This window comes from Triticum dicoccoides, chromosome 6B (assembly GCF_002162155.2).
Source record: "Triticum dicoccoides isolate Atlit2015 ecotype Zavitan chromosome 6B, WEW_v2.0, whole genome shotgun sequence".
NCBI lineage: Eukaryota > Viridiplantae > Streptophyta > Magnoliopsida > Poales > Poaceae > Triticum > Triticum dicoccoides.
In genome coordinates this window covers 19,164,239-19,177,743 of record NC_041391.1, presented here as the reverse complement: position 1 = coordinate 19,177,743, position 13,505 = coordinate 19,164,239, and the positions used below count along the sequence as shown (strand labels likewise).

General features: G+C 49.4%; 1 protein-coding gene across 1 annotated transcript; it reads right to left on the bottom strand.

Moving 5' to 3' along the window:
- Window positions 1–9,353: 9,353 nt before the first annotated feature.
- On the bottom strand, window positions 9,354–11,255 carry LOC119325466 (indole-2-monooxygenase-like). The gene is made up of 3 exons (XM_037599209.1): window positions 10,755–11,255; window positions 10,079–10,516; window positions 9,354–9,980 (listed from the first exon to the last, which is right to left on the bottom strand). Exons 1-3 carry the CDS (start codon window positions 11,253–11,255, stop codon window positions 9,354–9,356), a joined length of 1,566 nt encoding a protein of 521 aa, XP_037455106.1.
- Window positions 11,256–13,505: the final 2,250 nt, after the last annotated feature.

Sequence of the window (13,505 nt, the reverse complement as noted above, 5' to 3'; positions counted from 1 at the left end):
TCCAGCCGCCTCTTATATACCTGAGGGGTGATGGCCGATTGAACAACACCAATCGAACAAATACATCTACTACTTTTTCGTGTTCATCTACTTTTATCTCTCCCCTTGTATCTTTCTTCTCGTTCTTCGTCGTTCTTCAAGATTGGAGGCTGCGAATCCACGAGGCTCTAGGGGCGGTAAGGCCGACCTCGAGCAGCCAATCGTCGCCGCGAGCCCTGACGGGGTCCCTCCTGGGCGAGCGGGGCGTCTGGTCCCAAAAGCGCCGGCTTGCTGTCTTGCGTATCGCGCTGGAAGTCGGCCTCCCGCGGTGTGAGTTGCGGAGCATCTCCCTCGGCGCCGCGGGTACACATCGACGTGTTCGTGTGACGCTTTCCAGACTCAAGGACATTTTTCCTTCCTACTACCTGCCAATTCAGCTCTGTTAGTTCTGCTCTCTCAAAAAAGTGATCAAATTGGTTCGCAAAAAAGGGGTGGCTTCACGGGGAAAGGGGTGGCCAGGTTTGTGCGTGACCGTGGGCTAGTGATTGGGCTGGGAGAACAGGCCCAACTAACCAGAAGGCTTTGTTTCAGCCTTTGGAGCAACAGCCTAAAGGACAGATGGGCCAGTTTCAGGAGAGATGGCTGAACACGGGAGATCAGACGGCCAAAAACGTCCAGATCATGAAAAAGGACGGTTGGAAATCCAAATTACTGAGAGAACTCTCTTTAGGCTTGGTTATACTTGTCCTTAATTTGCACTGGTGGCGCGCTTGGAGTCTGCCCGTCTGTTGATCGCTCTCACCGTGAGTCACGGGTGGGAGGTGCACCACATGGACATAAAGTCTGCGTTCCTCAACGGTGTCCTCGAGAAATATGTCTACGGGCTAGTTCCTTTGGGCGTCCTAAAAAATAAGCTGTCTCTCCCCATCTTAAGAAATAAGCCACCTCCAAATTTTTTTTGAGATTTCTAAATTGTTATCCCTTAACTAGTTTAGAAGCCCCACGAATAAAAGAGGCGGCTTATGAAAGAAGCTAGGGATGAGGCGGCTTATTTTTTAAGCTACCAAAGAACTGGCCCTAGGTCTAGCAGCCGCCGGGCTTCGTGGTCAAGGGGCGCTAACATCAAGTGGTGAAGCTTAACAAGGTGCTCTACGAGCTTGGACAACACCCCGCCCATGGAATTTTAAGCTTGATAGCACTCTGTTGCAACTCGGCTTCCACCGGAGCGAATCCTATTGGCACAGCTGGACCTAGCACTCGACGATGATCATCGGAGACACGACTGGAGAGGGAGAAGACCAACACAGAGGATTTCCGGATGCACAAACACCATGCCGCACAGACGGCTTTACTGTTTTTTCTTCTTGAGCATGAACTCGATCCGGGCAACGAATACACAGGAGGGGGAGGGGTTTTATACCCGCGCACACTGACACGGCAGGCTGCGTTTCGACTCACCCTCTCACCCACTTGCCACGTCCTGCGCACGCACACGATCGCCGCAGCTGATCCCTACGCCCGACGCGGTCACCTCTCCCTAGTCTTTCGCCAACTAACCCACACACACACCCGAGCCTGCCATGGGCTGGACCCGACGCGCCCAGCGCGCACACACACGCGTACGCGTCCGAACCCGCCGTGGCTTATATTGAACTAGATGATACCCCGCGCGTTGCTGCGGAAAGGAATGCAAATATACCTATTCATAGAATTACAGGTAGAAACTTATAGAAAAATTAGTAACATGTAAAGAATATAAAGAAAATTTGGTCCAATTTTGCAATTTGTATTGTAAAATTATGCCCAATGTTACAATTTGTCTTGATCTCTAATACAAAGGAAATAACACTGGTGATTGCATTGAACACAAAGTTTCCGCATAGCATCATTGAACAAAACCGTCGAAAAAAGTCTTGCCAAATTTGCATTGAGCATTTCAACAAATTAGTGGGAAACAAAATTCTCAACTCAATTATGGGGTCTCACAAACAAATAATAATTGGTCACCTTTGCCACATGAGACAAAATGACTGACTTTGGCCATAAATGTTAATTGTATCTGCTTGTGAAATATGCCCTCTTCATGGCTGTAAAGTAAATCTTATATTCCAAAACAAATAGCGTATCAAAGTATTATAAGATGCAAACATTACATTAACCACAATATAAAGATGAGACGATTTATTTTTAATTCAAAGCACTGACCTGGGCTTCTTGATCTGAGCAACAAAACAGTGTATCTAACAATATACTCCAAGTGAAAAGGCTTCCTGGTGAAACGCATGCACGGACATGTGCCTGGACTGAAGCGTATTGGAGGCGTGTGGCCTGGCCGCCTGGTAGCATCAGATGGTGCAGACAGCGGTGTGAGCAGTGGGCAGTAACTACAAAGGCATAATCTAAACGACAGGCCACACAGAAGCGTGTCAAGAGCGGTATTCATCATCTCACAGATGAATGTATGTGCAGCTATGCTCACCTGATAGACTGATGTGACCGTCCCGAAGCCGAAGGTGGATTCCCCATGGAAATCGTCTTTGTTAATTTATTCGGCCTTCTCGCTGCCGCCTACGGCTTGGGAACACAGCAACGACGCGCAAAGGACTCATCGGTTGTGCCTTGCTCAATGATCTAGGATGGCCGGCCAAGGAACGGCGGCCCAGCCCGTGTACGCTGAACACTCATTGAAACATCAAGAGGAGAGACGTACTGGCAAGCATGGCGGAGGAGGTTCGGAGGAGAGCAGCGGCGGGTAATTAACTCCGAGGAAAATAGTGGGCGAGGCGGACTGGACCGGAGGTGGTGTGGCGGAGGAGGTCTGGAGGAGAGCAACGACCACGCACATGCTGATTTGGCTATGTATTCCTCGAAGGTCTGGGTGCTTGTCAATTGAACCGCGGTCGGCGGCCCGTCCTGCGACCCAACAACCAGGGTGGCGTTGGAGGTGAGGCAGACCGACGGTCTTGCGGGAGGATGGCAAGCGCAAAGGCGGTCTCCGCTCAGTTAAATCTCACACTTCTTGCACGTAACGGAGGGATGGTAATGTGGGCGATTAATGCTGCAGTTTCATCTGCATTTGTAGCTATATTTCTGGCATATCAGAGGTATGGTTGTGGCGGCGGAAGAGATATCGACAGGGATAGAGTCGCAGCTTGGGAAGATGAACGTACATGAGAACACGCATGGGCTACAGCCCACATCCATATGTTGTAGGCTTCAGGAGCCAGCCCAGCAGTGACAGGTCCAGTTCTAGCCCACGTAAGAAAACTTTTTTTTTTAGCTTTCGTACGAAAACTTGAGCGGGAGGTGTGCGATCGAAGGAATAGAGGCTGCTGTGGAGAAGCAACGAATCGTTATTTTCACTTGGCGGTGGCAAGCCTCGGTAAATTGCATCAAAACATGATCAAACGGCTCCATATCTCGAACTATATTGCATCAACGGCTATAACAATTTGGATGACGTGGCTTCATGAAGAGTCAAGAAAATCAGCTAGTGGGGTGGCCCTATTTAGATATAGAAGATTCATGCATCAGCCAACTCATTCAAAAGTCCGAACTGATGAAGGGAGGTGGGCAATATATTTCAACACCCCTCTCACGTCTAGGCTATTTTAGTTCTTAGACATGGGATCAATGTAGGCCGTAGAATCGTTTTATTTAATACTAGGTTTCCAGGAGTTTAAACCTCTAGTCCTATTCTATTACAATGTATTTCAACAGCTTATTGCCTAACAAATCCGAGCACGCTGTCTCTGTCCGTGGAGAGACAGCCTTGCTAATGGTTGGAGTATATGTCAATGATTTGTTGATTATAAGCGCTCATCAAGGCTTTGTTGATCGGTTCAAGCAGGAGATGCTCATGCACTTCAAGATCCTCGGCAGGCTAAGCTTTTACGTTGCCATCAAGGTTCATCTAAGGCAATGGCTTCATCACCATGCATGCATCAGGCTGTGTGCGCTGCCAAGATCCTTCTAATTAAGGACGACGATGGAGGACTGCAACCCAGCCATGCATACTCCCATGGAGAAGGAGGTGCGCTTGAAGCTCCACAGGTCAAGCACCAGCCCGCCAGCAGATGCGGCGCTTTCCCAGAGCCTTGTTGGCATGCTCCGCTGCCTGGTGCGCACCCAGCCGGATATAGCATTCATGGCCGGGTACGTGGCAGGCACCCGCTTCCATGGCTGCCGGTGCAAGGAGGCCAAGGCGAAGCCGAAGCTTCGTGGATTCAGTTCAGTGATGCAGATATGGGAGGAGACATATATAGATGATAGCAAGAGCACATCGGGAATGTTGTTCTTCTGCGGTTCCTCCCCGATCAGCTGTCAGCCTCAAAAACAGTTTGAGTACTCATGCTGCGAGTCGGGGTTCATATCATAGCTGCCGTGACGGCTGCCTGTTAGGGAGTTTGGATCGGCCGTCTTCTCGGTGATCTATTGAAGGAGGACCCTCTCTAGGCTGAACTTCGCGTCCACAACAAATCTGCCATACAACTTTGCAATAAGGGCAACGTTCCTAGCCGGGGCACCGGCTGAACCGTTGCGCCGGTCACGCGCGGTTCGTTCGATTGCAGCAGATCGTCTGGCCTGTGTGCGGCCATATCTGCTGACCCCACCGCCTTTTAATCTATTGACCCCAGCTGATCCTTTTCCTTACCCTTTCTTTCCTATCCTCTCGCGTTCCCAGCCACAGCCATTCTTCCCCCGCGTCCTCTCCCTCCCGTGGTCTACCTCCAAATAAACAGCTCGCCGGTGGCGGAAGAGGTGTGTGGCGAGCGAGGGACCCCGGAGGAGCACAAACGAAGATGCAGAGGTGCGTAGAGGACGACTGTCGAGCGGAGGTATGGTGCTTCCAGCTACAGTGGCAGCCTGTGGATGCTGGCAAGAGCTACAACCATGGCGGCCAGGTGCTGGAATCCGCACAAATTTTTGCTTCAATCGGCGTTCTGTTTTTTTGCTGAAACTAGCGCTGTTATGTATGTTTTTGCTACCACCATTTTGTATTTTGCTGGAACCAGCGTTATTTTTTGCTACCACCGCGTTTTTGATTTGCTGGAACCAGCCCTCGACTTTGCATCTTTGCTACCACCATGGTGGCCAGATGCTGGAACCCGCACAAATTTGTGCTTCCATCGGCGTTTTGGTTTTACTGAAACTAGCGTTGTCTTTTGTATTTTTTGCTAGCACCCTTTTGTATTTTGCTGGAACCAGCGTCGATTTTTGCTACCATCGCCTTTTTGATTTGCTGGAACCAGCCCTCAACTTTGCATCTTTGCTACCACCGGTGTTCTGGTTTGCTGGAACAAGCTTCAATTTTTGCTACCACCAGGGTTCGGTTTGTTGGGACGCCGTCTAATTTCCAAAAAAATTGCTACTACCTTTTTTGGTTTGCTGGAACCAGCCCCAAGTTTTGCTACAACTGCCGTTTGCTGCGAGACCACGGAGTCGTCGCCATTTGTTTCTACAGGAGGGCGAGGGAGGGGATGGGCATCACTGGCGAGGTGAAGTGATTTTTTGCTGGAACTGTCTAAATTTTTTGCAACGACCCGTGATTTATTTTGTAGTGACCAGCAAATTGAGGGCGAGGTATGGCACGAGCTCGACGACGGGGTGCTGCGGCCATCTCCACCAGGGTTGCCATGGCCGGTAAGCACGGTCGCCCAAGGATGCGGCGGCGAGCGTGGGTTGCCGGTGAACACGATGTCGAGAACGAGCGTGGGGCGGCCAAGGATGCGTCGGCGAGAGCGTGTTGCCGGCGAGCATGAGGCCGAGGACGAGCACGGGCGGCCCAAGGATGCATCGGCGAGAGCTGGTTGCCGGCAAGCATGAGGCCGAGGACAAGCGCGGGCGGCGCAAGTGGAAGGCGAGCGCGGCGCTGGGGAAAGCTGCACGAGACGGTGAAATACAGGGACCTACGCGAGGGCGAGATGCGTCAGGAGGAAGATAATGTCTGGGGCGAATCGTTTTCTTTTTCTATATATCCAACGGCCAGGGCTAGTGGCATCTGGCGGCTAAGGTGCGACCGAACAAAACTTTCGGCTGGCGCGCCGGCCCCAGTATTGCCATGCAATAATCATTCAATAAATCACCGAGAAGACGGTCGATCCAATCCTCAAGTAGTATATAATAGAGCATTTTTCGGGAATATATAAAGTATATAAAGCATGTTTTTTTTTGACAAAATTTACACACAATTTCCAAAAAAGACATGCTTTTCTATATTATGCAAGAATAGGTATATAGTAGTGCATTTTTGGGGAAAAAGATGTTTCCTAAGAAAGAATGAATTAGTGGTGTTGAGTATCGTGATTATTAGGAACATTTGAAGAGAATAGAATTTGTTCTGGCTTCTTTGTACTTCATGTAAATCATTGTACTAGTATATATATGCCCACGAGGCTCAAGCAATATATCAACTATTCCACCAATCCCCCTCTCTCCCTTCTAACATGATATCAGCCTTACCTCGATCCTAAACCCTAGCCACCGCTTCCGTACCCGCGCGTCGCCTCCGTGGCGGTCAGCCTCCATGACCGCCCCGGGGGCCGCGCCGCCCGTACTTAGGGTTCGTCCGCCGGTCATGTTGACCGGCTGCCCTATAGAGTCTTTTTTCGATTCTTTGATTTGGGTTTTTCTCTCTCTCATCGGTCGCTTTGATCGGCGCGTTTTTCTTTTTGGTTTTCCGATCTATACTTGATCGGTTTGCGTCATCCGCCGTCGCCGTCGACACCCCGCGCCTCTACTCCGACACCGGCGCGACCGGCCGGCTACTTCACCGACCCGGCGGCCTCGCGCGACGGGCAACCCTCAAGGTCATCGTCCGCGCGCCAGCCTGCTCGTTGCCCTGCGTCGGCCGTCACTGCCCTGCTCCGATCGGGACACCTGCATTGCCTACACCCAGCAGCCTCGTGCCAAGCGGCAGCCAATCATAGCCGCCGCTCGCGCGTCGGCCCGCCAATCGATGCATGCCACCCGCCTCTGCTGCATCTGCACGGCGGCCCGGCGGTCTACCTCGCCGGCCTCGTCCTCGGTTGCGTCGGGATGGCTGCGTCAGGCTCGTCGGTTGCCTCAACTCGGGCGCCGCTGCTCCGTTGGTCGCTCGGGCCTTACTGCCCGGGTGCCGGTGCTGACAAGCTCGTCCGCACGACGTCCCACACCGTCCGTCGTTGCCGGCCTCATCTCAGACTCCGCCGCCACCCCGCCTCCACCGAGCGGCATCCCTGACCTCGCGCGCGATCGGCTTGATCACCCGCTCGCCGCCGCGATCCGCCTCATCTACGTCGCGCGATCGACCTGGACCTTCAGTTACGTGCGCCTCCGCAGGTCCCGTGAAGATCGTCCCCGAGTTCAGCGTGCCCCTCCACCGATCGAGCAACGGGCTGCCGTTGCGTCGCCCCATCGGGCCGCAGCGCCACCGCCCCATTGTTCTTCTCGCGGATGCATCGACTCATGCGTCGCCGCTGTGTCACCCCTACGGGCCGTAGTGTCGCGATACGTGGTCCCAGCCGCCGCCCCGAGGCCGTCCCCGCGGTTGCATCAACCCGCGCTCCGCCGCTGCACCGCCCCTTCGGGCCATAGCGCCGCAGCCCGCGGTCCCCGCCGCCACCCCGAGGTCTTCCTACCGTCGCCCCGACCCGCTACGTTGTCTTCCTTGGCGCAGGAACGCCACCGTCCATGCCGGTCTTCGTCACGCTGATAGGGTTCTTCGCCTACTTCAAGCATCGCCACCGCGCTCCTAACCTAGCCGCTGTCAGGCGCCGATGCCGCTCTTCTTCGTCCGCCACCGCCACTACCCCCGTAGCCGCCGCAACCGCTCGTCCACCCCCTTCTTTTTTGTCCAGCACCAGCCCGTCGCCAGCGTCGCCGTCATCTACCCCGATCTCTTCATCTACTCCGACAACCGCGGGCGACATTGGCCCCGCGCTGATTGGTGCCGCAACCGTCGTTGAGTCCTTCTGTGCTGGCCTCTCGAGCTTCTTCGACATGGTGTACACCTCGTGCAGGTCCCAGTTTACGCATGCCCCGTGCTGGCAACACCGTCGCATGCCTTCGTCCACGACGTGTCCCCGAGCCTGGCAAGCATGGTGCGGCGCTTCGTCAACTTCGTCTTCGTCCGTCTACGCATGTGCGGTGCTTGCAACACCGGTGCGTGCCTTCGTCCATGATGTGTCCCTGGGCTTGGCAAACCCGCCGCGGCGCGTCGTCAACAACATCTTCTTCCCGACGCACCACTACTTCGACACCACTGCGCCCATGCTAACTTGGCGCCCACTTGCGCCTGCGGCTCCGCGGCGACTTCCTCGACACCGACCACCCCAACTCGACATCGACCATGGCATTCTTCGCACGGCTACCTCGACCACGGCTCCACCACCCACGCTCTCGGCTACCTCGACAACGATACAAAGGGCTACCGCCTTGCTTGAGTAACCTTGTCGGCTACAATACAATGAATTAGGGGCACTGGTATTGCCCTTTAAGAGAAAGCAAAACTTGCACACAACTTTGCATTGGAACTATACCTTTTGTAATATGCAAAGAATAAGCATATAATATTGCATTTTTACACTAGTATAATTTACATACATATTGCGTTGTACTTCAGTGTATATATTCACACTCACCCAACATCCAGAAAATACCAACATAGAAGAAGAAAACCGAATGGAAAAGAAAACATAAACAAAAGGAAAACTAATACAAATAGAAAAAATAGGGAATGAGTAACGGGCTTCAAGGCCAATAGAGAAATCTTCAGCCCTGGAAGCCATGAAAATTGACAAAAGAAAAAAAAACAGCCCAAATCTTGACAAAAAAATCAACTGTTAAAAAATTGACTTACCCAATAAATTACAGGCAACTTACATATTATTCTTCTGAGATGTGCACAATATAGCAAATAGAAACTACTGATCCAACCCTCAATGTTCTAGACTCCTAATTTTAATTTTATTTCATATTATATTTTTTGTGAAAGAGTAAAGTAAAAAATAGCAATATGTTTTTGGTCTTTTTCGGCTCTCATTACATGAAATACTTACAACTCCAAAAATCAAAACTGTACCCTGCAAGCCACACAAATAATGCAAAACAGCTCAGCGCTGTGCTGGGAACTTGGAGAGATTGTTGTTGGTGCAACAACAAGCAGCTCCAGGTCCATCTCAGCGACAATTGCATGCCAGCGATGGGATATTGTAAACAATTTTTTCCCTCGGCCTTTTCCGACACCGTACCCATTATTTCAATATATCATAGTGCACTCTGAAACTCATAATGCTTACAACAAAGGCAAAATATCTATGCATACAACAATAGTGATTGCAATCTGAAAAGTAGGTAATCAAGCATACATCCAACATAATATAGCATGATCCCGTTTAAACTTGTTTTTGCGCAAGTGCCGGGACAAGAATGAGATTTTCCTTGCGACCCACTGTGACGCCGAAGGACTCTGTCATATTGATTTTTACTGTCCCTGCAGGTAGATCCCAGTTGAAGTGGAACATGAGGTTTGCCAACATTTTCTCAACAGTGGCCATTCCAAAGTTCATACCTGGGCACACCCTTCGTCCAGTCCCAAAAGGCAAATAATGAAAATTGTTTCCCATGTAGTCAGGAATCATGGTGCTTCCAACATTTTCCATGAAGCGCTCGGGCATAAACTCCTCTGCGCTCTCCCAGTAGTCAGGGTCCCTTGCTAGAGCCCATCCATTGATGATCACACGGGTACCAGATGGTATGGTGTATCCCTCTATGTCGCAGTCGGACGTGGAGAGGTGGGGCACGAAGAGCGGCACAGGACTGTGTAGCCGGAGCGTCTCTTTGATAACACCCTTGAGGTAGATCATGCCACTCAGATCCTCTTCTTTAACCATTTCCTTCCCCTCTGCTATGCTCCTCACCTCAGCTTGGAGCTTGGTCAACACCTCTGGATTTTGGATTAGCTCAGCCATTGCACAATCCAGCACTATGAATGATGTGTCCGTCCCACCTATGAACATGTCCTGCAAAAACAGAGACCACCATTTTTACATGTCAGTATATCAGTCATGTTTAATTTATATGTATCCAAATATGCGGTTATTTAGTATGACATGCATACCACCAACACGGCCTTGACGTTTTCTCTCGTGAGGTTGTACTCTTGTTGAATGGAGAGCAACACATCGACGAAATCTGTCTCTCCGCCTTGTTTGATTTCATGGTCCAACATCGTGTTCTTGGCATGGTCGTTGATGATCTCATCAAGCAAGTCATCCCATTTCTTTTTTATTCTCTCCGCCCTAGCACACACCATCCTCCTTACCACGTCCAGCGTTGCCAACTTGGGGAAGTAATCCTCCAGGTTGAACCCACCTATGAGCATCGAGCTAGTCTCTACCAGCTCGCGGAATAACTCGTTTCGACCGCCACCTCTGAAGGACTTGCCCGACACAGCATGGCAAACAATATCAGTGGTGAACGAGCTAAGCAGCTTACTAAGGTCCACTGCAGCACTCCTGGCGGCTGCCTCGCGGATCCTCGCCATAGCGTGTAGTACCTGTCGATCATTCAGCCATGGATGAGTGGACGATCAATAGGGGTCAACGTATACCATGAATTGCAAATTTTCATACCGAAAAACAAAGTCAACACTACTTGGAGCTCAGTAACCACCACAAGGCTAAGTTTGTCTTGCAAAAAATACTATCACGATATAAATTTTTTTCTGTCCATATTAATAGAAAATCTTGTTCTTAGTGACATATTGCAGAAACTACTACTCAGAAACCAATTACCTCTTTTTCGCGGGCGAGACGGTAGGAGCCAACTTTCTTGGAACTGAGAAGATGTGTTGCAACAATCTTTCTTATCTGGCGCCAGTGATCCCCGTACGGGGAGAAGGCCATATCAGTTGATCCATAGAAGAGGACGTCAGTCATGGCGGACTGTACCCGGGACGCAAACGCATGGTCGTGCGTGCGAAGAACTGCCATGGCTGCACGAGCGGACGACACAACGAGGCTGGGGACGGCGCCAAGGCGTAGAAGCATGACATCGGGGCCATGCTTCTCGGCGAGACCGCGGAGGGAAATGTGGGGCAGTGAGCCCACGAGGTGGAGGTGGCCGATGAGAGGGAGCTTGTAGGGAGGTGATGGGAGTCTGTCGAGCAGCTTGTCTGCTCTCCTTGTCGTTGTCGTAGACGTGGCAAACCGAAGGATGAGGAGGAGGAGGACAAGAGGGCATACGATGAGCACAAGGACTTCATGCTCATGGAGGCTGTGAAGAACTTGAGCCATGGCTAACTAGCTTGTTTATTGTATTGAGCAAACTTTCTAGCAAGCTAGTGCGGTGGCTTGGTGTTTGATTTTCCTCGTAATTTATAGCCCAAGTGCTGCTACTATTTTATAGTTTTTTCTTGAGAATTCCTAAAATATCATTTCTGTTGTCCTCTCTGATGATTTCTCTAGTAGACGGGAGCATCTCCTCTGTGATAAATTATAGCCCAAGTGCTGCTACTATTTCTATAGTTTTTCTTGGTGTTTGATTTTGAAATAGACGAAGTGTCACAGAGGCGTCTCGTAGTGGACGGGAACATCTCCTCCCACTGAACGGACATCGCTGAAAAGTCTGAAATAAATCCAAAAAATGTAAGCACCAATGTTAAGTCTAAAACTCAAACTCTGATGGGATACCAGTGTCTCTCTAACCATCCAATCACGGATTAGTTCGCAAAGTCGGTTTGAAGTTGATTATTCCCTCCTTATGCGTCACAGAGAAATCCAATTTATGTATCGCACATGCGACGTCACATCAGAAGGTCTACCATTGATTGAATGTCTGGATGGAATCACAAAACATTGGATGCTTGAACATACTTTTTTTTAGTGTACCATGTCTGTACTTCTGAGCTTCTTTCTTTGGATGATCTTAGGTGCCTCCAAAAACAAATGAAGTCACAAGAAAGAGAACCTCTTCGCTCTAGCTTGTGCCCCAATCTGACTTCTCTTCCATCGGGCTAGCTCACCAAGGCCGGCCATAGTTATATTAAGAAGGCCCAAATTTGGCCCGGCCGACAGGCGGCTAGCAATGACCTGTTAACAAATAATTCCTAACATGCTACTCCAAAACTAATGCAAACCATCAACCTTTAGACACTGCATGTTGTACCAGGATAGTGGCAGGGGAGGAGGCCATGCATAGTCTCAAACAAATTGATAAAATTTGATCGGTGCCAGAAGCAGGCCTTAAGTCCCTATCAGCTACCTGCTACCTCGTCCAGGAGTCAAAAGTTGTCCAACTCCAAATATGCTACTCTCTCCATTTCATAATGTAGTGCGCCCGCGCTTCCTGAGATTCAAGTTTGACCATATATTTAACTATCGAAACCGACTGCGACGGGAGCAAAAATTATCCCACTGAATTCGTATTTCCGATATGAATTCAATGATATAATTTTTTTCTCCCGCCATAATCGGTCTCGTTGGTTAAATTTAAGGTCAAACTTGAATCTTGGAAAGCGCGGACGCACTATATTATAGAACGGAGGGGGTACTACGCCCCGTACGAATCTTCCGTATGATATAGCTATATAACAAAGAGCGTATTAATGATGTAGCTATAATAATCTGTGCTCTGTTGTACGGGGAGATTCTTGTGCAAACCTTTACAAAATTCCTAGTACTAGACTACTAGTTTATACTAGACCTAGATGGCTACTGTGTCCACATGGTGGCCGATCAAATGCAGATCTCAAGAGACATTGGAGAATGCGTACATGATTTACGAGATCCACTCGGCATTATTTTATGCATGATTGAGTACACTAACATGTTACATGCATGTGTGGGGTGAGTATTAAGGATGGTTACATTAGACATTTGAAATGATAATGTCGACTGATAAATGATGTATGGAGTACTTGTTTCGTCATAGGTAATTTAATAAATTGATACGCTCTACCCAGTCAGTGTCATGGTTACTTAGCCAACTACTGAAACAAAAATACAAATTAATACATCCCTTGAAATATAATATAAGGTGCCTTGGACATTAACATGGTCTACAAGGTTGTGTTTTGAACATTAATTCTTACGGACGTATGTTTCATCAAAGTAAGTATGACCAAAAGAATATATGTCATGACAGACCGATTGGTTTTGATACTGTAATTATCGGTAAGTATTGTTTAACAATCTTCAAAATAGTTAAAAGTTTGGTTTCCATAGATGCTAGCCTTACTTGACGACATGGAGTGATTAAATTACTTGGTCTTAGGTAGATTATCGTTGTCATTCCCAGCTTCACATCGAACAAAGTGTACTCGAGATTTACCCATGATTAGATGTCACACTATGTAGCTAAATTTTCAAAAATAAAGGAAGATAGTTTCTCCCCTTCCGTTTACACCCACAAGCTTGTTGATTTCACAACAGAAAAATGAAAGTGTTGGTCACAAAGAATTTACGTTGCCAGATTCTGAACTTCGCTAATGAAAATCGGATATGTAAGTCGCCCTACATACATTTGCGGAAGCGATTCACCGACCA